This window comes from Carettochelys insculpta, chromosome 1 (assembly GCF_033958435.1).
Source record: "Carettochelys insculpta isolate YL-2023 chromosome 1, ASM3395843v1, whole genome shotgun sequence".
Taxonomy (NCBI): Eukaryota; Metazoa; Chordata; order Testudines; family Carettochelyidae; genus Carettochelys; species Carettochelys insculpta.
The window spans coordinates 2,896,302-2,922,590 of NC_134137.1; the positions used below are offsets into that span (position 1 = coordinate 2,896,302).

General features: G+C 49.1%; 1 protein-coding gene across 1 annotated transcript; it reads left to right on the forward strand.

Moving 5' to 3' along the window:
- Positions 1–20,598: 20,598 nt before the first annotated feature.
- On the forward strand, positions 20,599–21,591 carry LOC142001931 (olfactory receptor 52M1-like). Its single transcript, XM_074977598.1, has one exon. It carries the CDS (start codon positions 20,644–20,646, stop codon positions 21,589–21,591), a length of 948 nt encoding a protein of 315 aa, XP_074833699.1. The 5' UTR covers positions 20,599–20,643.
- Positions 21,592–26,289: the final 4,698 nt, after the last annotated feature.

Here is a 26,289-nt window from a genome sequence, read left to right on the forward strand (position 1 = left end):
ACACTGGGAATCCAGTCTATCTGACTGCCAGGATGCAGGGTTTGTTGCATCTGAACCATCCGAGGAATACGAATTTCACCCCATTTTGGAAAACCTTCAGCAAAAGTGCACCCATGACCTCCTGAGGTAACACTTCCATTCTCCTCCTCTTCCTACAGCTCGGAATTTTTCATGAGATTTCATTTAAATCTGTTCCTCTGTAGTTTAAACCAATCACCTGTAGTCCTGAACTCTGCAGCAGAAAGATAAACATTTTTTTCCATCTTTTTCATGGCACCCTCTTCAGTATTTGAAGACTGCTGCTATGCCACTGCCCACAAGCCTATTGACAATGTCTTTCTGGGATATCCCAGTGAGTCGGTTTTTAGTCCACATGTGCGAAGTATTTATTTTGTACAGTGTCCAGTTTTTTATCTGAATATTTTCCCCTCCTAAACCAAAAGCCTCAGAGAAATCAGCTACCATTGCTTCTGCATGAGGCCCTCAACCAGTGCAACGTGGGCGCTCGTTAAAGAATGAAGTGTGTTTATGTGACAAGACCCATTTCCCGTAAAACATGTTGTTAACTGACATTGTATTCCTAGACTTTTTTCAGTTAAACCCATACCGGCTTTTCCATTGTTACCTCCGTTCAATTTTAATTTTCACCTTATTATTTTAATAATTTTCTTTGTTAAAAGTTTTTTTTGGCTATATTTGCTTTTTACTTGTGTGTTCTGGCTCAGCGACTGCCTGACTGAGTACTTGTGGTTCTGACTGAGATGTATAGTTGACTGGTCAGTTCATGACTGGTGTTTGTAATGAAAAGTTTCTCCTACAGATGTTGCTTATCTTCTTTCTCAACTGCTAAAGGCCTGGAAAATATTTCAACACTTCATGACATATGGGCTACGTCTACACGTGCAGCCAACATCGAAATAGCTTATGTCGATGTTGCGACATCGAAATAGTCTATTTCGATGAATAACGTCTACACGTCCTCCAGGGCCGGCAACGTCGATGTTCAACTTCGATGTTGCTCAGCCCAACATCGAAATAGGCGTAGCGAGGGAACGTCTACACGTCAAAGTAGCACACATCGAAATAGGGATGCCAGGCACAGCTGCAGACAGGGTCACAGGGTGGACTCAACAGCCAGCCTCTCCCTTAAAGGGCCCCTCCCAGACACAGTTGCACTAAACAACACAAGATACACAGAGCTGACAACTGGTTGCAGACCCTGTGCCTGCAGCATGGATCCCCAGCTGCCGCAGAAGCAGCCAGAAGCCCTGGGCTAAGGGCTGCTGCCCATGGTGACCATAGAGCCCTGCAGGGGCTGGAGAGAGAGCATCTCTCAACCCCCCAGCTGATGGCCGCCATGGAGGACCCGGCAATTTCGACGTTGCGGGACGCGGATCATCTACACAGTCCCTACTTCGACGTTGAACGTCGAAGTAGGGCGCTATTCCTATCTCCTCATGAGGTTAGCGACTTCGACGTCTCGCCGCCTAACGTCGAAGTTAACTTCGAAATAGCGCCTGACGCGTGTAGACGCGACGGGCGCTATTTCGAAGTTGGTGCCGCTACTTCGAAGTAGCGTGCACGTGTAGACGCAGCTATGAATACCTCAGAACGTTCTTTCCAAATACAGAAACATATTTCTTGAAAAACAACTAAATTTTCTGCAACATTAATAAGTTTCCTTTCTACTTTCCTGGGATTCCTTTTGTTGTTAGCATACTCAATAACCTCCTTTTTGTTATCCTTGGGTCTGAAAAGCATGGATTTTTTCCCCAGATGTCAACGTACTCCGTGACAGATTCCAACACAACCAACTTCACTAACCTCTCTACCTTCATCCTGCTGGGCATTTCTGGCCTGGAGGTGGCCCATGTCTGGATTTCCATCCCCTTCTGCACCATGTATGCCACAGCCCTCTTGGGGAACTTCACCATCTTGTTCATCGTGAAGAGGGAACCAAGTCTTTATGAGCCCATGTACTATTTCCTCTGCATGCTGGCCGTCACCGACCTGGTCCTGTCTACATGCACAATGCCCAAAATTCTGAGCATCTTCTGGTTCAGTTCCAGGGAGATATATTTCTCTGCCTGCCTCATCCAGCTGTACTTCATTCACTGCTTCTCAGAGATTGAGTCTGGCACATATGTGGCCGTGGCTTTTGATCGCTATGTGGCCATCTGCCATCCCCTGAGACATTCCACCATCCTGACCAATGCCATGGTTGCCAAGATCAGCCTGGCTGTGGTGCTGCGAGGCAGCATAGTGCCACTGCCCTTTCCCTTCCTGGTGAGAAGATGGACATACTGCAGAACCAACATCATTCCCCACACGCACTGTGAGCACATGGCTGTGGTGTAGCTGGCCTGTGGTGATACCCGCATTAGTAGTTACTATGGCCTCTCTGTTCTATTCTCTGTGTTCATTCTGGATTTACTTTTGATTGCACTTTCCTATACACAAATCCTAAAGACCATCTTCAGCCTCCCTACAAAAGAGGCCCGTCTGAAGACTTTTGTGACCTGCAGCTCACATCTCTGTACCATGTTAGCCTTTTATATCCCAGCTCTCTTCTCCTCCCTCATGTCCCGGTTTGGCCAAAATGTGGCCCTGCATTTCCACATTCTCATTGGCATTGTGTACCTCCTGGTGCCACCTGTGCTCAACCCCATCATCTACGGGGTAAGGACCAAAGAGATACGGGACAGGCTGCTCCGGCTTTTTTCTCATAAAGGGACTGAAGTTTTCATCTGGTGCTCTGGCTCTCAACCTGTGCTCCATGAAGAGGTGGCTGGAGATGGGGAGCTGGCCCTCTTCCCTGACTAGTTTTCTGGACAGTTGTAGAGACAGTACATCATATCTCTGGATTTACTGTGTTTTGTCTGTGTGACAAACTGAGGAACTGACTTGTACACAGCTCGTTAACTTACAATGTTTCCCCCCTTTTTGATTGTAATGCTAATTTTATCTGGACCTTGCAGCTCTGCCACTGACTGTCCTCTTCTTCCAGGACCCGGACCCTCCTCCACGTCTTCCGTCAAGGCTCTTCCTTGATGCTTACTCTTCTCCTGTGCTCTCTCCCATCCCTTCCCTTCCACCTCTGGGTGGCTCCCTTTGCTCTGGAGCTAAGACAGCAAGTGCTGCAGCCTGACTAGAAGCCTGCAGTGAATTCTTAGATGATGTAGTGCTGGGGCCAACAAACAAGTCAGGAGAGGAGAGGGAACCTAAGCAGCTGTCTAAAAGCAGACGAGGGTTGGGAGTAGGGCTGAGAAGCGGGTAGGGAGGGCTGTGCATCACAGAGCTTGTGGGACCTAAATCTCACTTACAAAGTCCTGAGGGCAGAGACTTGCTTGTGGCACATTTCTTTAGCTTTCTGTTCTCTTTGGTTCCTCCTGGCTGGGGGCTTGTAACAGGCAGTGTCCCGGCAATGTGTGGGGGCTGGCTGGGAGCCCTTTGCCCTGAGCCAGGCCTCTGCGGCAGAGGAAGGGATCAGCTTTGAAACTAGGAGGACAACAGCTGAGAGTGGAAGAAGGAGAAGTCCCTGCATTAGCTGGGAATGCCATGTGCTGGGCACATGTGGAGGTGGCTTTGGTAGCTGACAGGGGGAGAGAAAAATGGCACACCTCCCATTAGCTGGCTATTTACACACATACACAGCACCTTCTATAGAACTGCAGGGCACCTGTTGCCTGGCGGCTGAAGCTGCTCAGTGAAGCTGAGTCTAACACACACTCTGCATAGGGTGCTGGATTGGAGCATGTATTCTACCTCTGCGCGGGCTTCTAGGCAGTGCATCCCATGTCCTGGGCATGCAAGTGGGGAAAATGTCCCACTACTGAGGGAAACGTTCATGGATTCTGCACTGCCCCAGTGAAATGGGTCACCAAAAGGATTGGAGTCTCCACTCCCACTTCCTCTATCCAGACATCTTCCTGCCCTCAAGAGCTCCCCTTCCGCTCCTCCCTTTGGTAGAGTCTGTGTGACCCCCCACAAGGCTGGGCCCAGGATTCCTGGGGACTCAACTCCCAATATTTTTTTTGTCACCTAGGGCAGGGGCTAGGGTGTCCCCATTGTGGGCCATCTCGTCACATCCAAGGCTTCCCTGACCCACTGATTATTACATACAGTTCAAAGCAAATACAGTTTATTAAACAATAACCTTTTTTTTTGAAAGAGACTCAGGAAAAATGGAAAAAGTTAAAGGGGAAACACCTTCCTCCCCGCTATGACACAGAGACCTCCCAATGTCTGGAATATCAGGGCAGGTCACAGTCTGCTCCAAGTAACTCCCAAGCCTCCTTCTCGGGGCCTGGCTGTGGTGCAGGGATGCTGCAGGTCAGACACTTACTTTGGGTGGCAGAACCCTTCTACCCAGAGTCATCCTCTCCCCTGTCCAGCCTGCAAGGCCTCTGGTGAGCTGAGCATTGTGGGGGAAAAAGGAAAAAAAAAACTTCTGTAGGGGTTAACATTTTTACCTTTTCCACAATAACCAGACCCCACTCTGTGAGAGGAAATTAGGGGGTCATCTGCACCTCTTTGAAGTTGTTACCTTGTCACTTAGAGACAATTTACCCTGAAGACTCCTTTGTTTTTGTCATCATGGACCTTTGTAGGGTAAACTGAAGTCAGCAGAGCTGGTGTTTGCAGACAGATCCCAGGATAACTTGGCTGAGACTTTGGTATGTTAAAGAAGACAATTAATTACCAAACTATCTAAACAAACTGTATAAAAAGGCCTGAAAACTGATTCTCAGGGCTCTCACTTCTCTGGAAGCTGGCAGCCTGCATATATGCAAATAAACTTTCCTTTTAGATCTCACTCTTGCCTCACTGCTTTGACCTTCAGCCTCGGACCTTTGGGGAGTACTGTTCCCCAGGGGAAAGTGGCTTCCCCAGCAGCATCTACACAGAGTCTCCCCTGCTGCTTACCACGCACAGTTTCAGTATGTTCTGGCCACAGTTCCACTCTCATATGTGTTGCCTCCAGCCCCTGGGAGGCTTCTCTGGCCCTTCTGGCTCTGTGGGGCCGTGTCTACATGTGCCCCAAACTTCGAAATGGCCATGCAAATGGCCATTTCGAAGTTTATTAATGAAGCGCTGAAATGCATATTCAGCGCTTCATTAGCATGCGGGCGGCAGCGGCGCTTCGAAATTGACAAGCCTCGCCGCCGCGCGGCGCATCCAGACGGGGCTCCTTTTCGAAAGGACGCCACCTTCTTCGAAGTCCCCTTATTCCCATGAGCTCATTTGCATGGTCATTTCAAAGTTTGGGGCACGTGTAGACGTAGCCTGGATGCGTCCCCATTTCCAGCAGGGATCTACCCTCTGCACTGTCTCAGGGTCTCTGGCTGCAGCTTTCCTCCACCCCCTGCATGGCTCTGCTGTTGGGGTGTCTCTGGCTCACCTGACTTTGTTTCCAGCTCAGCTCAGACACGTCTTTTTACTTCATCCCCACTCGGTCTGACCCAGGCAAATACAGCTCACCCAGAGGCTGGGAGTCCCCTGGCTTCCTGACTTGTTCATTAATCTGCCCACCCTGTCAATCAGGCTGACCTGGGTCTTGGCCTTTTCCCATTATTTCTGCTCAATGTCAGTCTGAGTCTTGATTTCTCATGGACCCTCTTCTTTCTTTTGGAACTTGGGCTAACCAGCCCTCCCATCCCAAAACACTGAGTTTTAGGAAGGGCTGAACAGCCCCTTTCAGACCGAGAGAGGAATGCAAAGGTAGAGTGATTTAGCTAAAGCCATTCAATGAGTCAGCAGCAGAACTGAGAATAAATAACAGGAGTTCTGACTCTTCACCACCAAAGCTCCTGGCACTACTCCTCTGATAGCAGCATGTCACCAAAAACCTCACCTCAGGCACAAAGATGATCAGAGCTTATAAACTGGATAATCACGCTTAGTGACTCATAGCATTGACACTAGTCATTGGCACAATGCGCTTGGTAGAAGAATTGCAGCAACTGTTCAATGATTAAAATGGTCATATTCAGTCATACTGCATCACAGCCTGGTTTTGTCCACTGACAGTTCTAAGGAAGGGGCACTGCCCAGGTGCTAGTGGCAGGGAGACCAGCACCAATGGGAGAAGGAAAGAACAGATAAAAAGTTATATTCCTGCAGGGGTCCTGCTCATTGTACAGCAAAATGAGCAAACAGTTCTTCAAGACTAAGAGGTGGATGGTTATGAAGTTCTCTCCTTCCTCCAATAAGCAAGCTTGAATTGTTGATGTTTCTCATTTCTTGTTGATTTTCTTATTGGTTTGCCTGGTGCCCAAATTTCAGTCACTTGTCAGGTTCAGGAACCTTAAGCCTCACGCACCCAGCGAGGCAGGTGAACTGTGGCAGGACAGTACCCTATTGGCTGGGGGCTGCCCAGCTTGAGGTGGGCGGTGACTGTCCAGTGAGATGCGAGGATCCCTCCCACCGTAGAAGGCAACCCCTGGCACTCATTCTCTACGCCAATCGAGCAAGAGCTTATAACCGGTATCTGTTGCCTCCCATGTTGATGCAACGCTGTTCAGCGATGCCGGAGTACCTCTCCGGGTGCGAGCCTGGGCGTTTACTATGGAGACTCTGGGCTGACCAGACACCAGTGTCCCCCTCTCGGCTTTACTGATATAGTCCAAAGGAGAGGATAACCTCCACGTCTGGTACCAGCTCAGCTGCAGGAGTTGCCGGGACAGTGCCACAAGTTGACACCGAACTGCCTTGGGACTCCACTCCAGATTTTCTGTCAGGGTTTACTCCCTTAGCCTCTGTCCTTACCAGGATAACCCACAAGGCAGTGGGGTGTGGAGAATGTGGTTAAGGATCCCACTACTTCATACCTCCCTGTCACCACAGCTCCCTGTGGAGCAGTAACCTCATATCCCTGGGACCCTCCTCCCTACCTTTTGCCCCCCCCCAGCTACCATCATCATAGGACCCTCCCCAACCCACTACCCCCATCTGCTCCCATGTTCGCCCTCCTTACTGCACTGGCCCCTCTCCCCCCAGATGCTCTCAGTACCCACAGGTCCACCTTCCTCCATCACTCTTCAGGCTCTTCTCTTCAGAGACTCCTTTTCCTGATAGTGCTGCCTTGCAGGGCACAGGTGGAACACCATACCTGAAAAGGACAAACAAACACAGGGCTCCTCCCTCGGCGAACTCCCAGAGGCAAACTCCCTTCCCTGTTAGCTGCTGCCCCCTGTTCACTGCTGCACCTTGTTTGCTGGGAGCTCCCTTCTGATACAGAGAGCTGCTGGCTGGTCAGGCCTGGCTCAAAGCCTTGCCTCCAGTCTATTCAGCCCTTGAAGGCTCAACTGGCAGGGAACTCCCCCAATTCACACCTTGCAAACTGCTCTTCTCTGCACAGCACAAGCTCAGGCACCCACCCAGGCAGCTGATCAAAACTGCCCTTCTCTGTAAAGTAACATAGCTGCACAGACAGACAGACATTCACCCACCAGCTCACCACACAGCCCCCAAATCCCACACTCACCCAAGCTCCTCTAGGATGCTTTGCCCAGAGGCAAACTCCCTTCCCTGTTAGCTGCTGCCCCCTGTTCACTGCTCACCTTGTTCGCTTCAAGCTTGCTTGCTGGAATGTGCAAACCATGCTGACCGGCTTGACTGAAGATCTTCAGGCCACCAGTGACGCCCGCAAGACCGCTGTCATCAACGAGGAACTGAAGAGGCTCAGAGTTGATATCGCTGCACTGCAAGAGATGCGACTTGCAGATTTCGGATCTCTAAAGGAAAAGGACTACACCTTTTTCTGGCAGGGTAAAGCCCAAGAAGAACCCAGAGATCATGGTGTTGGCTTTGCTGTCAGAAACACCCTTCTACAAATGGTGGATTTAGTCATGGGCTGATCAGAAAGACTCCTTCAGATCACGCTTCAAACTTGCGCCTGTCCTGTCCACCTGATCAGCGCTTATGCGCCAACCCTGTACGCCACACCAGAAGTAAAAGACAAGTTCTATGATGTGCTTAGTGCTGCTGTAGTGCAAATACCTGCTTGTGAACAAACGTACATCTTGGGTGACTTCAATGCAAGAGTTGGAGCTGATTGGGCCTCATGGCCTTCCTGCTTAGGACACTTCGGTGTGGGAAAAATGAATGACAATGGACAGCGTCTCCTTGAACTGTGCACGTACCACAACCTGTGCATCACAAACACATTCTTCCGAACGAAGCCACAGCACAGAGTGTCATGGAGACACCCACGCTCGAAGCACTGGCATCAACTGGATGTGGTCATCACTAGGCGAATAACCTCAAAAACATCCTTCTGACACGCAGCTATCATAGTGCTGACTGTGATACAGATCACTCGCTAGTTTGCTCCAAGCTCAAGCTGAGACCCAAGAAGCTGTACCGCTCTAAACCTGCTGGAAGGCCCCGCATTGACGCCAGACAGACGGCAAACTCGGAGAAAGCTGAAAAGTTCAGAGAGACCCTCCAGGAAAATTTGTGCAGCGGCCCTGGGGGCACCGATGCAACATCCAAATGGCAACATCTGAGGGATACAGTTTACAACACGGCCTTGTCGGTGTTTGTAAGAAGAGCTAGAAACACGAACGACTGGTTCGAAGCTAACTCTGATGAGATGATCCCAGTCATTGAAAAGAAGCGCGCTGCACTCCTGGAGTACAAACGCTCGCCGAGCCAGAGTACCCAGCAAGCACTTAGAGAGGCCAGAAGAACAGTACAGCAGACAGCCAGGTGCTGTGCCAATAACCACTGGCTCCAGCTATGCAGCAGCATCCAGACCTGTGCTGACTTTGGTAATCTCAGAGGAATGTACGAGGGTATGAAGAAGGCATTAGGACCCACCCAGAACAAGATGGCACCTCTGAAATCCAAATCTGGTGAAGTCATCACTGACAAAGCCAAACAGATGGAGCGCTGGGTTGAGCACTACTCCGAGCTGTACTCACGTGAGAACGTTGTGGTTGACGCAGCCCTCGATGCCGTCGAGCTCCTACCAGTAATGGACGAACTGGATCAAGAACTGACTGTGGATGAACTGAAAAGAGCCATCAACAACGTTGCAGCAGGAAAGGCCCCTGGCCAGGATGGTATACTACAAAAGGTAATCAAATGTGCCGTGGACACCCTCCTGGAACCCCTACATGAGCTACTGTGCCTGTGCTGGAAAGAAGGTGAGGTTCCACAGGATATGCGCGACGCTAACATTGTAATATTGTATAAGAACAAAGGAGACAGAAGCAACTGCAACAACTACCGTAGAATCTCCATCCTAAGTGTCACTGGTAAACTGTTCGCTTGCGTCATCCTTGGCAGACTCCAGAAGATTGCTGAGAGGATGTACCCCGAATCGCAGTGCGGATTCCGCGCAGAGAGGTCTACCGTTGACATGGTCTTCTCTCTAAGGCAGCTGCAGGAGAAGTGCAGGGAGCAGAGAAAGCCACTCTACATAGCCTTCATCGACTTGACCAAGGCTTTTGACTTGGTCAGCAGGGATGGTCTGTTCAAACTGCTCCACAAGATAGGCTGTCCTCCACGGTTACTCAAGGTGATCCAGTCGTTCCACGAAGACATGAGAGGAACCATCCAATATGACGGCACATTATCAGATGGTTTCAGAATCAGGAGCATCATCAAACAAGGATGAGTGCGTGCTCCGACGTTGTTTGGGATCTTCTTTGCACTCCTCCTGAAGCATGCCTTTGGATCTTCAACAGAGGGCATCTTGCTGCACACAAGATCTGATGGGAAACTGTTTAACCTTGCAAGGCTGAAAGCTAAGTCTAAGGTGCGAGAAGTCCTCATCAGAGAGATGCTGTTCGCAGACGATGCTGCTGTAGTGTCTCTCACAGAAGACCAGCTTCAAAAACTGCTGGATCAGTTCTCCAAAGCGTGCAAGGACTTTGGGCTTACCATCAACCTAAAGAAGACAAACGTACTTGGTCAGGATGTTGTTGAATCCCCATCAATCAGCATTGACAACTATACGTTAGAGGTCGTCCACGAGTTCATTTACCGCTGGTCCACCATCACTGACACCCTGTCGTTGGACACTGAGCTAAATAGGAGGATCGGAAAAGCGGCCACAACTCTGTCCAGACTCAGCAAGAGAGTGTGGAATAATAACAAGCTGTACACTCACACCAAAATGCAAGTCTGCAGAGCCTGCATCCTCAGCACCCTCCTTTATGGCAGCGAGACTTGGACCCTGTATGCCCGCCAGGAAAAGAGGCTGAACATCTGCCACTTTTGCTGCCTGAGGCGCATCCTTGGAATATCATGGAAGGCCAGAGTGACCAACACCGCCGTCCTCGAGCAAGCTGGAATCCCAACCACGCACACCCTCCTCAGGCAGCGTCAACTCCGCTGGCTTGGCCTCATCCACAGGATAAATGATGGAAGGATTCCAAAAGACATCCTGTATGGTGAGCTAGCCTCTGGCAAAAGACCTCCCGGACGCCCCCGGTTGCATTACAAAGATGTCTGTAAGAGAGACGTCAGAGAGGTATCAGAAGGGTGGACAACTGGGAAGAACTAGCAGACGACCACAGCAGATGGAGACAGGGGTTACACAAGGGCCTTCAGAAGGGCGAGTTGAAGATCAGACAGCTAGCAGAGGAGAAGCGAGCGCACAGAAAGCACACTAAGGACTTGCCAGACACCCACTACATGTGCAAAAGATGCAGCAAGGACTGTCACTCTCGTGTGGGTCTTTATATTCACAATAGACGCTGTAAATGAAGTCCTCAATTGAAACTTTAAAAGGCGTGATTCATAGTCTATGCAGACTAAAGGATGCCTACTACTACTTCCTCCAAGTGTAGACAGCCAGTCCCCTTGGCTTTGAGCAACCTTCAGTTGTGTTTGATTAGAGCAAGTTTGAAAAAGGCCTCCTGGAGTTGACCTGTCCTGGGCACCATGCTCTGGGAGAGGGCTCGCGACTGATGATCCCATGCGGAGACGAGCTCTTCTCTCTGACCAGTTCTCTAGAATCCCAAATCAGTGGGATCTTAGGTATTAAAGGTGACTGTCTGGGCACTGGAGACCAGACTGCCTGATGTGGAGCAACTGAGGGAAACAGAGATACAGCAAGGACATTTCCCAGGACCATGTGAAATAGTCCGACCCCTGGCTTGACGGCTCCTGTGTTGCTGGGGAGGATGTAAATCTTTAAGGAAGGAGAACATTGAACTGGAGCAGTTGGGACCCTCCTTCCAGAGGATGTCATGGGAACCTCTCATACCGAGAATAGCTATCCAGGGGAGTGAACGCCACTTATTAAAGAGTGACCAGAGTGATGGTTAGGGGAGATTCAATCATTGGAAATAAAGCTGGTTTTGCAATGAAGGTAAGAACTACATGGTGACTTCCTTGCCATGGATGAAGATTAAGGACTTCCTGAATTATCAAGATGGATTTGTATTTAGTGCTGGGGAGGAGACAGTGGCCATGAAACATGTGTGTACCACAGATACAGGAAAGAATAAGATCATGAAGACCGAATGTAGGCAACTCAGTAAACCCATGGTTGCATTTTCTGAAGTTCTTCCACTTCCTCAGGTTGAGCCAGATACACAGTCGTAACTGCAGGCTCTCAATGGATAGATGAGAAAATGATGTAAGTAGGCGGGGTTGATGCTCCTTCGGAAATTTGGAAGAACAGGGGAAAGAATGAGCCTTCACAGGAATAATGGCATCCACTCAAACCAAAAGTGAACCAGATTGCTGTCACTTCAAATGAACAGGGTCATCAGGCATGTTTTACACGCGGGACTGTGGGAAAGCCAAGAAGGGTGGGAGAGCCGAGGGGGTCAGACACAGATATCCCTTGGGGAAGATTTATAAATGGAGAGTACATGTCATGAATGAATGCCTGCCCCCGCACCCCTTGCACAGCCTGCACTGTGCAGGAAGCTGCTGGGGGGAGGCACCCTCCTAACCCTGGATTCCCCCAGAAATAGCCTGCGGCTCATGTGGGGCAGCTGGACAGCAGGAGGTCCCCAGATCTTGCTCTCAAGACAGACTGCACACTGTGTGTGTTGGGGGGGGCAGGGGGGTTGCTGGAGTAGGGCAGGCCCCTGCAGCCTGGCTTGCCACACAGACAGCCTACAGGCTGGGATGTGGGTAGTATCTGCTGGAGGGAGGGGTATTCCCCAGAGCCTGGTCCCCCCAGACAGCCTGAGGCAGCAGGGGCACAGTGGAGGTGGGCGGCCAGCCTCCAGAGTCTGGCCAGCCCCAGAGGGCTCCACCAAATGGGCTGTGGTTTGGAGGGGGGCTCTGGAGGCTAGAGGTAGCCCCCAAGATGTCACCCTGCAGACCAGTGCAAGACCAAGGGGTGGGGCAGCTGGAGGCCAGTGTCAGCCCACCGAGTGCTGTGTCACCCAACAGGCTTCAGGATGGGGTGGCCACTACCCCAAGCAGAGATCCCCTGTGTAGTCGGGCTTCTCTACCGGAACGGTGCTTGGACGTCCAGTCTGCTCCCTTTGATGTTAATCACTTTGGCTGTGTGCGTGTGCTCTCTTTGGACAACAGTGCAGGCTCCTGGTTAGCCAACACTGATGACCTTGGAGAGCCCCCAAGAACCTCAAGTCAAGCGAGGTACGAAGGCGCTGGAGCCAGGGTTAGTGTCGTTGATGTCTGGTCTCCAACACCCTCATGAGTCTCCAACATGACTCAACAGTTTACGTTGGTACAGGCACACGCCATGACAGTGGACACCTCTCAGCTGATGACAAGGGAGCTCCATCATCCCCTAGGTCGCTTGACATGGCCCTGTTACACACACTGTTATACACAGGTATGAACAAGCTACGTACCCAGGTACAACCCCCTCACAGTAATTCATTGACACCCCTTAATGGAACTAGATCTAACTATTCACTTGGGGGATAATGGTGGTACCATCAAAGCAACGCGATCCATCCTGCTGTCCTTACGACCTGTTCCTGAACGTGGGTGGGAACGTACCTGGTGCTAAGTTGTTCTCTATGGGGAGGGGATGGGGAGTGCATGGTACTGAGCAGGAGGTGTTTATGTGTATCACTGAGTTCCTGGAGCTGGGTGTTTTAGTCCCTGTGACTTATCGACTCTCTCTCTTGCTGCATTCATGGGGGTAGAATCTAGCTAGCCCAGTTTTTGCTTTAACCTACTGTTGTTCAGGCTCAAGGCCTTTAGCTTTGCTGTATGTTAACAAAGCACTGACTGTTGTCCTCGGCCTTTAGCCTCACACCAAGCCTCTCACCACTGCAGCCTGGAGCAGCGCCAGGCCTGGGGAGCAGCACCAGGCTGTGGGTTGCCCCAGAGTGCGGCACACACACACACCTGGCAGGCTGCAGGTCAGGTGGGGGGTGCAGCTGGAGCCTAAGGCCAAACCAAAGAGCCCCTGACATCAGCTGACAAGCCTGCAGCCCTGGATGCCTCCCTCCCAGAGCAGGAGCTCACCAGGGGGTGCTTCTCTGGTGCCCCGGGAGCAGCAAGTCACCATAGCAACATCAGCCTTACCACCATGGGTGGCTCCAGTAAACACCCCCTCACATGCATCCCAGACCCCTGCTCTCACTTCTGCACCCCGCCACTTCAACCACCAGTCCTCTGTCCTGAGACATCTGCCCCGGCATCCCTCCTCACCCCGAGCCCTCACTCCCACCTCCACTTCTTTTTCTCTTGTCAAAATGCCGTAATTAAAAGAAGCAGGTTGGTTTTATTGCTTTAAAAAAAAACACGTCAGTTAACGAGCCGACAAGGCTGGGGACAGCTGCGAGCTGAAACCACAGAGCAGTCAATTCCTCTCTCACTCAGCACAAAACCAGAGTTCTCTTCTCCCTTTGGGAAAGGCCCTTGACTAGTGATTGTTCTTAAAGTGGGACAAATGGTTCAGAAGCACCGATTGGGCTCGCTCCAGCCTGTTCATGTGCAGAAACTGCTGCTCCCCTGGGCACCAAGCGAACTCCACTGGGATCACACAGAGACATCATATAAACAGTGCACGCTCTTGTGTCGGCTCCCACGGTGTGGTGCTGCTGCAGCTGCTGGGCCGAGAGAGGTGTGGGACACAGCTACCTGAAAAGGATTGCCAGGCAGACGCTTCCATTTCACAACTCACAGATCCCCATCTCTTGCCGAGGAACTCACCTGCCCAGCAAACCCAGCTAGAGGTAAGGTGGTGTAGAGAGTAAGTCTGTGGTCCTTTCCGCTCTGCTCAGCTATCGAACATCCCAGGGCACTTGCCACGGGTGATAAGTGTGCTCAAGTATCACTAACATGAATATCAGTCTTTTCTGTGCACCACCTCCTGCCCCAGCTCATGGCCTCCAGCCCAGAGGTGGCTGCATTTCAGTGGCTTAGTGGATACTTCTGGATGTTAGTAAATGTACAATAAAAGATCAAATTCCAAGGCCATGGGCCACTGTTTTTGTTAAACATTTTATGTTTAGACATCCGTTTATTTGAATGTTCCCTTGTTCATGTATTATGAGACAGGAGAAATATAAATGCCCAATCTACTTTTTAGCAATATAATCACAGTGTTTAAGGCCAGAAGTGAACAGTCACATCTTCTGTGTAGCACATTTCACCTAAGCTGTGTCTACACGTGCACGCTACTTCGAAGTAGCGGCACTAACTTCGACGTTAGGCGGCGAGACATCGAAGTCGCTAACCTCATGAGGGGATCGGAATAGCGCCCTACTTCGACATTCAACATCGAAGTAGGGACCGTGTAGACCATCCGCGTCCCGCAACTTTGAAATTGCGGGGTCCTCCATGGCAGCCATCAGCTGGGGGGTTGAGAGACGCTGTCTCTCCAACCCCGGCGGGGCTCTATGGTCACCGTGTGCAGCAGCCCTTAGCCCAGGGCTTCTGGCTGCTGCTGCTGCAGCGGGGGATTCATGCTGCATGCACAGGGTCTGCAACTCATTGTCGGCTCTGTGTATCTTGTGCTGTTTAGTGCAAGTGTGTCTGGGAGGGGCCCTTTAAGAGAGCGGCTTGCTGTTGAGTCCGCCCTGTGACCCTGTCTGCAGCTGTGCCTGGCACCCTTATTTCGATGTGTGCTACTGTGGCGTGTAGACGTTCCCTCGCAGCGCCTATTTCGATGTGGTGCTGCGCAACATCGATGTTGAACATCGACATTGCCAGCCCTGGAGGACGTGTAGACGTTATTCATCGAAATAGCCTATTTTGATGTCGCCACATCGAAATAGGCTACTTCGATGTAGGCTTCACGTGTAGACGTAGCCCTAGTCACCCCTATATTGAGCCCACTGACTTGTGTGTGATTGTGGCCTGCTCTGCAGCAGAATTTTGAATCATAGTATCACAGCCACAGGGTAAGGACAACAAAGGTCATCTATCACAGAATCACAGGGCTGGAAGGGACCTCAGGAGGTCACCTAGTCCAGCTCCCTGCTTCAAACAGGATCAACCCCACTAAGTTATCCCAGCCAGGACCTTGTCAAGCCGGGACTTAAAAACCTCAAGGGGTGGAGAATCCACCACCTCTCTAGGCAACGCATTCCAATGCTTCACCACCTGCCTGGGGAAGTAGTTTTTCCTAATACCTAACCTACATCTTTCCCTCTTCAACTTCTGACTGTTACTCCTTGTTCTGCCATCTTACACTACTGAGAACAGTTTCTCACCCTTCTTTTTAGAGCTCCCCTTCAAGAAGTTGAAGGCTGCTATTAAATCACCTCTAAGTCTTCTCTTCTGTAATCTAAACAAGCCCAAATCCCTCAGCCTCTCCGCATAGGTCTTGAGCTCCAGACCCTTAATCATTTTTGTTGCCCTTCACTCAACCTGCTCCAGCAAATCCACATCCTTCTTATACTGGGGGGCCCAAAACTGGACACAATATTCCAGATGTGGCCTCACCAGTGCCAAATAAAGAGGAATAATTACTTCTCTAGATCTGCTCGAAATGCTCCTCCTAATGTACCCTGCTATGCCGTTAGCCTTCTTGGCTTCAAGGGCACACTGTTTACTTATATCCAGGCTTTCATCCACCATAACACCTAGGTCCCTTTCCATCGTACTGCTGCTGAGCCAGTCGGTCCCCAGCCTGTAACAATGTTTGGGATTCTTCCGCCCCAGGTGCAGGACTCTACACTTCTCCTTATTGAACCGCATCAGATTTCTTTTGGCCCAGTCCTCCAATTTATCCAGGTCCCTCTGGATTCTCTCTTTACCCTCCAACGAATCTACCTCTCCCCCTCGTTTTGTGTCATCCGCAAACTTGCTGAGGCTGCAATCCAGTCCCTCATCCAGGTCATTAATAAAGATGTTGAATAACACCGGCCTCAGAACCGAGCCTTGCGGCACTCCGCTTGAAACAGACCGCCATCCAGATATTGAGCCATTGACCACTACCCATTGGGCCCGACCATCAAGCCAGCTTTCTATCCATCTTATAGTCCAAGGATCCAATCCATATTTCCTTAACTTATGGACAAGAATGTTGTGGGAGACCGTACCAAAAGCCTTGCTGAAGTCAAGGTATATCACATCCACTGACTTCCCCATGTCCACAGAGCTTGTTACCTCATCATAGAAGCTAATTAGATTAGTCAGTCAGGATTTGCCCCTGGTGAATCCATGTTGGCTACTTTTACATAAGAACATAAGAATGGCCATACTGGGTCAGACCAAAGGTCCATCAAGCCCAGCATCCCATCTGCCGACGGTGGCCAATGCCAGGTGCCCCAGAGAAGGAGAACAGAAGACAATGATCAAGTGATTTATCTCCTGCCATCCATCTCCTGCCCTTGTTATGAAGGCTGGGGCACCATACTTTATCCCTGGCTAATAGCCATTTATGGACCTAACCTGCAAAAAATTATCAAGCTCTTTTTTAAACCCTAATAGAGTCCTGGCCTTCACAGCCTCCTCCAGCAAGGAGTTCCACAGGTTGACTGTGCGCTGTGTGAAGAAAAATTTCCTTTTATTAGTGTTGAACCTACTACCCATCAATTTCATTTGGTGTCCCCTAGTTCTTGTATTATGGGAAAAGGTAAATATTTTTTCTATATTCACTTTCTCCACACCATTCATGATTTTATATACCTCTATCATATCGCCCCTCAATCGCCTTTTTTCCAAACTGAAAAGTCCCAGTCTCTCTAGCCTCTCCCCATATGGGACCCTTTCCAAGCCCCTAATCATCTTAGTCGCCCTTTTCTGAACCTTTTCTAATGCCAATATATCTTTTTTGAGGTGAGGAGACCACATCTGCACGCAGTACTCGAGATGTGGGCGTACCATAGTTTTATATAGGGGAAGTATGATCTCTTTTGTCTTATTATCGATCCCTTTTTTAATAATTCCTAACATCCTATTTGCCTTACTAACTGCCGCTGCACACTGCGTGGATGTCTTCAGAGAACTATCCACTATAACTCCAAGATCCCTTTCCTGATCTGTCGTAGCTAAATTTGACCCCATCGTGTAGTACGTGTAATTTGGGTTATTTTTTCCAACATGCATTACCTTACACTTACCCACATTAAATTTCATTTGCCATTTTGCTGCCCAATCACTCAGTTTGCTGAGATCTTTTTGAGATCACTTTCCCCTCTTCCAAGTGCTCCAAAATGGATTTCTTGAGGATTGCCTCCATTATTTTCCCAGGGATTGAGGTAAGGCTGGCTAACCCTCTAGTCTAACCCTTGCTGAGATGCAGGATTTGCTGTGTCTGTACCATCTAGGGCAGATGGCTATTTATCCTTTGGAAATCCTCCCAAGGCATCTTATCCTTTGTCCTCCTGTTCTTACACTTGGCATTTCTTTTGCTTGGGACATCTTCTCAATCAGCTTTGCTGTTATTTGAGCCCGTTTACTCTTCTCCTGCTCCCTACAGAAAAACAGAACAACTCCACCTTTTTTTTTTCATGGTAACTTTCCAAGTATCTCCAAGTATTTCCAAGTATGAGGATAGGACAAGAAGCAATGGGCTTAAACTTCACCCAGGTAGGTTTAGGTTGGACATTAAGTAAAACTTCCTGTCAGAGTGGTTGAACACTGGAATAAACTACCTAGGGAGGTTGTGAAATCCCCCTCACTGGAGTTATTTAAGAACAAGTTAGACAGACATCTATTGGGGATGGTCTAGAGAGTGCCTGGTCCTGCCATGAGGGCAAGGGGCTGGACTCCATGATCCCTCAAGGTCCCTTCCAGTCCTAGTTTTGTGTGGTTCTAAGGTTCTATCTGAAGACCACTGTCCTGTGCCCCCATCCCTTCATTTCCAAACAAAGAATACTCTATTCATTCAGCCTTTGCTCCTACTCTCTATATGCTGTCTTTTTCTCCAGACTCTGGATGATTTTCTGAATCCTCACAACAGACCTATAAGTGGGTTATGGTTCCCCAGCTGAGGCCTAAGCTGAGCCAGGAAGAGGAATTCTATCTCCTCCTGTGACTTCCAAGCTCTGCCTCTGTTAATGAAACCCCAAACTCCATTATCTTTTCTTTCCACAGCCAAAAAAGTCCACACCCTAGTGTAGACAGTGTCAGGTCAACAAAGGGTTGTCCCACCCACCTATGTAATACCTTTTGAGAGAAGGCCCCCTACTACTGGCTTATGTAGTGCACACCCTGAAGCACTCCAGGAACACCATGGTAGCATTTTAATTGTAGACATGCTGTGAGGCGGATCTTTAAGAAATGCACCCAGGCTGAATCTGAAGATGTACAGATTGGAGAATCCACCACTTCTCTCTGAAGCACATTCCAGTGGTCGATCACGCTCAGTGCCAAACATTTCTCCCATATTTCCAGCAGGAATTTGTCAGGGTTCAGCTTCCAGCCATTTTTTCTAGCCCAGTGGCCTGTCTGCCGACAGTGGCCAGGGCCCAGTGCCCCAGAGGGGGTGGACCGAAGACAACGATCAAGCGAATTGTTTCCTGACATCCATCTCCAGCCTCTGACAATCAGAGGCCAGGGACATCTTTCCTACCCTTGGCTAATAGCCTTTTATGGACCCAACTTCCACGAATTTATCTAGCTCTTTCTTAAATTCTGTTACAGTCATAACTACTATTAGTTCCACTGTTATAGTCCCACTATTATCCACCATTTCCTCCCCATGCAATTATCTGCTTGATTGCCCTTTTGATAAGCTTATAGATAAAGTTGTTTCAGTGTCTCTGTCAGGCATTGTCTCCAACCTTAAACAATATTTTTGGCTCTTTCCTGCTCCCTCTCAAATTTTATACTATCCGTTTTGGAATATGGACCCCAAGACTGGAGGCAGTTTTATCATCAATGCCATGTTCAAAAGGTCCTTCTCCTGCTCTAACTCACCATTCCCTGTTTGTGAATGCAAGGGTCACATCAGCCCTTTTGGCCACAGTATTGCCCTGAGAACAACAAAAAGTCAAGCAGTGCCCTGGAATGTGGGTCAGGCTTGCAGCCCCTGTGCTGAGAGAATGTGACCTCTGCCAACCTTTGGTCATGCACAATTTTTATCTGCCGTGATTCTCTTTCCTTTCAGATCAGTTATGAAAATATGGAACAGTATCAGGCCTAGAACCAATTTCCACCCTAGAAATACCCTCGTTTCCTGACAGTGGCCCATTGACAATGGAAATCTGAGATGAGTCAGTTGTACAGGTTGTAGTCCATTTTATGTGTGTGCTACTGTGATCACAGAATGCTGTGTTTAACGTAAATGTCTTTCACTACTAAATCACGTCTCAGAGAAATCCAAGTCTATTGCACTGAATAGTTCCTCCCAGTTCTGCTGATAACTGGCCATGACTTTTAGGAATTAACTTTTTCAGGAATGAAGTGTCTTTAGATATTTCTCAGAGGCAACTGTTTGATCTTTGCCAACTGGTGTAAAATCAACTTCATTCTGCATTTTCTTGCCCCGGTCCTCAGCACACTTATATATCTCTGATAGCTGTAAGTGGCTCCAGTCTTTGCTGTCTATCTGCCTATGGCAGCCTCCCCATTGTCATCTTGTGTCTCATAGCTTCACATTATATTTGCTGCATCCATTATAAAAACCATGGGACAAAAACATGTCTAAAGCAGCTTATTCTCCATCCGTGTCCTCAGACATACAAGCCTGGCCTTTGTTTGTTTGTTTACAGACAGTGGGCGGGTGTGTCCATGGAGCTGCTGCCAGTCATACCCAAATATTTTCTCTGAGGTCTATTCTAGGTGGGATGTTTCTCCCAGCACATGTTTTGGCAATTTTGTTTTGTTTTTAATGCCAATCCCTTTTTAAGCAACCAAATGACTGAGGAACTCTCTGCAGAATGGAATATCTATCCTGGCTTTCATGGCATTAGGGATTAATGAGGCATAACCAGTATCCACATTATTTTTCCTGGCGGGAGCCTATCAATGATGCTCACAGTTTGACCTGTAATAATTGACTTACTGAGTACTATAAAATATAAAATTAGTACAGTCAGTTTTTCAAAACCGAATTTTCAGAATAATTAAAATGTCAGTTTTAAGAGCAAGAGGAGCAATCAATCTGCTTCACCCAGGAGAACAGGCTCCTGTAATGTATATAGTGTCTCCTATTAACATTGTCTTTCATCCAGGTATTTCTACTGTGACTGTCATCCTAGGTCCTGGGCTCATACAGAACATCAGTGGCACATACTGTACATACAGTAGACACCGTTCTACCTCAGATTTGGATGCCGTCTCACCTTATCCATGTCCGATTCCAACACAACCACCTTCACCAACCCCTCCATCTTCATTCTGATGGGTATTCCTGGCCTGGAGGTGGCCCATGTCTGGATCGCCATCCCCTTCTGCACCATATACACCACAGCTATCTTGGGGAATTTCACCATCCTCTTCATTGTGAAGACAGAGCCGAGCCTCCATGAGCCCATGTACTATTTCCTCTGCATGCTGGCGGTCATTGACCTTGTCCTGTCTACATCCATCCTGCCCAAAACACTCATCATCTTCTGGTTCAGTTACAGGGAGATTGATTTCAGTGCCTGCCTCACCCAGATGTACTTCATTCACTGCTTCTCTGTGATGGAGTCTGGGATCTTTGTGGCCATGGCTTTTGATCGCTACGTGGCCATCTGTGATCCCCTGAGACATTCCACCATCCTGACAAACCCTGTGGTGATGAAGATTGGCCTGGCCATGGTGCTTCGTGGTACCATCCTCATAATGCCCTATCCCTTTCTTGCAAGTTTGTTGCCATATTGTACAACCAACATCATCTCCCATACTTACTGCGAGCACATGGCTGTGGTGGAGGTGGCCTGTGATGACATCACCATCAGTAATTACTATGGACTCTTTGTACTATTCTGTGTAAATGGGCTGGATGTGTTTTTTATTGCTGTGTCCTACGCCCAGATCCTTAGGGCCATTTTCTGCCTTCCCACAAAGGACACTCGACTCAAGACCCTTGGGACCTGCAGCTCCCACCTCTGTGTCATCCTTGCCTTTTACATCCCAATGATCTTCTCATCCCTCTTGCACCGATTTGGCCATAGTGTGGCCCTACATTTCCATATTCTAATTGCCAACATTTATCTGTCAGTACCCCCCATGCTAAACCCCATCATCTACGGGGTGAAGACAAAGCAAATCCGGGGCAGGCTGCTCTGGCTAGTTACTCATAAAAGAGTCTAAAGTTTCCTCCTAAATCTCTGACTGTCAGTCCCAGCTGTGTGCAGAACTGGCTGGTGACATGGATCTTGGTCCTCCTCTCAGTGGCATTTATTGGACAGTCAGAGACACATATCAGCCCTTTCATGAACTTACTATGCTGCCTTCTGGGTGATTAGTACATGTCACTATCACATAAGGTTGCCACCTTTTTATTGCTGGTAACTAGATCCTGAGACCACCCTTTACCTATCATGTCCCTGCCCCCTTCTTCACTATTCTGCTAAGGCCCACCCTCTAAATTTGCTCCCATTCTCCCAACTCCTTCCCTGTCACTCCCTGGGTCTCCTCTACCTGCTCCCCCAGCAGCAGGCATCTCTATGGTCAGGGGCTGGGAGCTGCTCCAACCTACCAAGAAGCCTAGAATGGGGGCGCTGAGAACACAGCAGTGCTGTTGTCAGGACAGTCAGGAACGGAGGGGGTAGCCAGGAAGCCACACAAACCCAGCAGAGGGTTGACAGCAGAGCGGTCTGCAGGCAGGGGAGTCTGTGTTTGTGGACTCCACAGCTGAGCTACAAACTCCCAAGGGCAGAAACCATTGTGTGGCTTATTTCTTCAGCTTTCAGTTCCATGTTTTCCTCTCAGCTGGGGGCTGTAGCAAGCAGGGTCCCTGAAACGGATGTGGGGTGGGAGCTCTTTGCCACGAGCCAGGCCTCATGAGCAAGGAAAAGGGCAGCTCTGAATGTAGGTGGACAGCAGCTGAGAGAGCTGGAAGGATAATTCCCTGTGTTACCCAGGAAGGCAGGATACTGGGCAGAGACCAGGATGGCTTTGATAGCTCAAAGGGAATTTGATAAATAGCTTCTTTTCCCCCACATCCATTGCCCAGGGTCTAAAGCTGAACAGTGAGGCTGGCTCTATAATGCTATTTGTTGTGCCTTTGGTCACTACTTCCTAACAGATTCTGTTTTCGGAGTTGAAGGAAGGATGGGGGGGTATGAGGGGCCAGACGAAATGATATAGAGATGTGCTGAAGGCCCAATGAAATGATATTGGGATGTGCTGAAGGCCCAACGAAAAAGTGCAGCATCAGTGTTGACATCTGGGAGAACCTTGCCCAGGACCATTCCCAGTGGAGAATGACAATCCGTGAGGGGGTGGCGCAATTTAAGAGGTCCTGCCAAGGTGCAGACAAGGAGAGGTGGAGAAGAAGAAAAGAGTGGCAAAAACTGCCCTGCACCCCTCAAAACAGCTACCAACCCCTGCTCCTTCTAAGGTAAGACCTGCGGCTCCAGAATCGGGCTGATCAGCCATTAACGGACTCACAAATGGGAAGGTGACATGAAGACATCCTACTCATTATCGAGAGACTACCGAGAGACTTCCAGAAGCTCTTTAGCCAGTCTGTTAGGCAGCATGTTCCCACGTTTTTGGATGAACAGAGCCACACAGAGGTAGAGTGGCTCACCCAAAGCCACTCAATGAGTTGGTGTAGAGGAGAGAATAGGAACTGGAAGTTCTGACCCCACCCCACCAGCACCATTGCTCTAGCCATGAACTGACATTGCTTTTCTGGCTTGCATTAGTCTCAGGCCAGGTTTACACTAAAACTCAAGGTCAATTGTAGATATACAATTTCAGTTACAGCAATTGCATAGCTGGAATTGACTTCTCTACAGTCGGCTCACCTGGCCATCCTCACTTGGAGAGGTTGATGGGAGAAACTCTCCCCTCAATCTCCCTTACTCCTTGCGAGACTGAGGAGTACAGCAGTCAACTGTGTATCCCCAGTAGTTCGATTTTACACGTCCCCACTTCGCGGTAGTGAAGACCTACCCTCAGTGTGGCGAACGGTGTTCTATGATCCGTGGGGTCATGGTCCTTCCTAAACAAAAGGAACTTATTAAAGAGACAGCTGAAAACTACAGCCACAAAACAGGTTTCCACACTGCTCAGTCTCCAGCCTTATCTCACTTATTTAAGAGGAGCTATGTACTGTATAGAATTCTGCAGAGTGGATAGAGCTCAGTGATGTTGTGTAAGAAACCACATCCATGTGGCCTGTGACTCAATGGCCCTGACTAGGGCATTTCAGTAGCAACACAGCAGAACTAATAAAGAATCAACTCCATTGAATGCATGGAGATGCTGTGTCCCCGGTCACCCAGTGACTCCATAGTAGAGCTGTGTCTCTTTCCCCCCAGCTCACTGGATGCTGCTCAAATTTTCCCTCTAATTCAGTGACCTCTGCTGGTGTGAGTGGTGCAGCCCCTCTGAAATCAGGTGACCCAGCCTCACTAGAGAATCCAATGGAAAGAGAGAGCACCAATCCTCTGAGCTGCTGCATGGACTGGAGGAGGCAGGTCAGAGAGACATAAAGCAAAATTTCAGCAGCTAGGGATTTGTTGTGCCTCAGTGGGGTGGAAATGTGGATGCTAAATTTAGGACAAACTACTGAGAAATAGGATAATTCTCCCCTGTATCAGAGGGGTAGCCGTGTCAGTCTGTATCTGCGAAAAACAATAAGTCCTGTGGCACTGTGAAGATGAACAGATTTATTTGGGTATAAGCTTTTGTAGGCAAAGCCACATGTCCGGTGACGCAGACCTTTGCCCACAAAAGTTGATGCCCAAATAGATTTGTTCATCTTCACAGTGCCACAGGACTCCTCCCAGTGTCATGGTGGATCTATCCTTAGATTATACCAAGCCAGTAACAAATGTAAGCTTAGGTGTCATCAAAATGCTTAACTGGAAGCAAAAAATACTGTCTCTGTGTCATCCCAGTCCTTGGCTCACCAGCTGGACACTGGACGTCAAGGCATTTAGTAAAAAATGACTTCCCCAGAAAAGACTTCTTCTAATCTCAAGGCATCAGAACTTCAACAAGTCATCAATGTTTAAGAATGAAAGGCGCCATATCAATGTTTAATAGATGAGACACCTCTGTTCTCCCCCCAACTCCACTGTTGATAGATTATTACAGCAATGATGAAATAAACTGATAGCTTGCAAAAGTCTCTTTGGAAGTTACCCATGCAGGTTGGGCTTTGTGTCTGTCTGTCTGTCTGCCTTATGTAACTTTCTGTGACATCCATGACTTCTGCTGTGTCCATTGTGGCAGATACCAAGGCCATCCCAGCAGCTGCCTTTGGGGACAGCTGTTTGGGGGATCCTGGGGACATTAGTCATTATTGGAATCACTGTAGCTGCATCCACAGCATCTGCTGCTTTGCTGGCCCTCAGTGGAAGCCCCTGGGCAGCCAGAGTCTCCATTGCCCATGGTCCCCAGAAAGTGCTGCACAGCCAGATACAGCAGCTACAATCTGCAGCCCACAGGCAACTATCCTCAGCCAGCCATAGAAGCCTCACTCTATGGCCCCTGAGCAGCCATCCCCAGCTGGCAAGAGCAGCTGCACTTCGCAGCTCCAGGCAGAGCCGGTGGTGTCTGTGGCTTCTGGCAGCTAATGCCACCCACTCTGGGTGCCCTCCTCCCATGTAAAGCCCCTACCAATAGCTATTACCTGCACCCAGCAAGTTTTACCGGTGGTATTTTTAACATAAATCACGGACAGATTACACACTGCCCTCATTGCATTCCGGTCTCTGGATCCCCATCAGCACTTAGCTCCAGTGGAGTGAGATGTGCTTTGACAGGATGCTGTTGACATGCAGAAAATGCTGTCACTCCAAAAGGTCCTCCACATTACCGAGGCTGTGGAGGTTTGTATCTTATTCAGAACAGCACACTGCCAGCCAAGCCTCTACTGCCCCAAAGTAGGAGTTCATTACAAAGGAGAAGGAAAGACCATGAAGAGAGTAGTCAAATGGGAAAGCTGCCACATACACACAAAGACTCAAAGTTCATGTATCAGGTTCTTGGCGTTATTGTTGAGTCTGCTGGCTTGGGGGTCACTCTGGAGCTGATCCACAGACTGGAAGGGCCACGGATTCCTTTTTCACAGCGTTGTTTGCAGGAAGGTTACTCCAGAGGTAAGACGCAGCAGCAGAGCTGAAGGCAAAGTGAAGATGCAGCTGCCTTTTATTGGCTTTTGCCAAGTGGCTGCTCCTTCCTTTCTTCCACATGCCAGTTGCTCTCATATTGTAGCCATGGCCCTATGCGCCTTGCTGAATTATAAGATGTGTCCCCTGCCTTGTCTCAGTGGGTTAATGGTACAGCTGAGGGTTTTCAGTGGGCACCCAGCAAGCTAGGCAGTGGTGATGTTCAACTGTCTGGGTGTGCTGGCCAGAAGCACAGCCCAAGTTTGTACTGCAGATGTACTTACTGGTCTATAGCCCTAAATCTCATGGTGATACACACATATAAATGGCATTGTCCTGTCCGGCAAATTGTAACATTTTACAGATGTCTGACACGGCAAGTCTGGCATAAGTCATTGCAACTGGACAGTATACAGCATTGCACAAGCAACATGCCTAACCCGAACAAATTCACTGCCAGGCATATGGGGCCAGGGCCTTGTCTCTCCCAGCTGATTATATTCGTATTCAGGCACTTGACATTTTGCCAGAGAATACGCGTGGCAGTGGAGAGCGAGAGCTTCCAGTAACACAGGGGATAACCCCAGCAGATGTTTCCTTTTCTGGTGACCAGATGTCCTGATTTTATGGGGACCATTTCGATATTTGGGGCTTTGTCTTATATAGGCACCTATGGCCTGCCACACCCCATCACCATTTTTCATACTTACTGTGTGTGGCT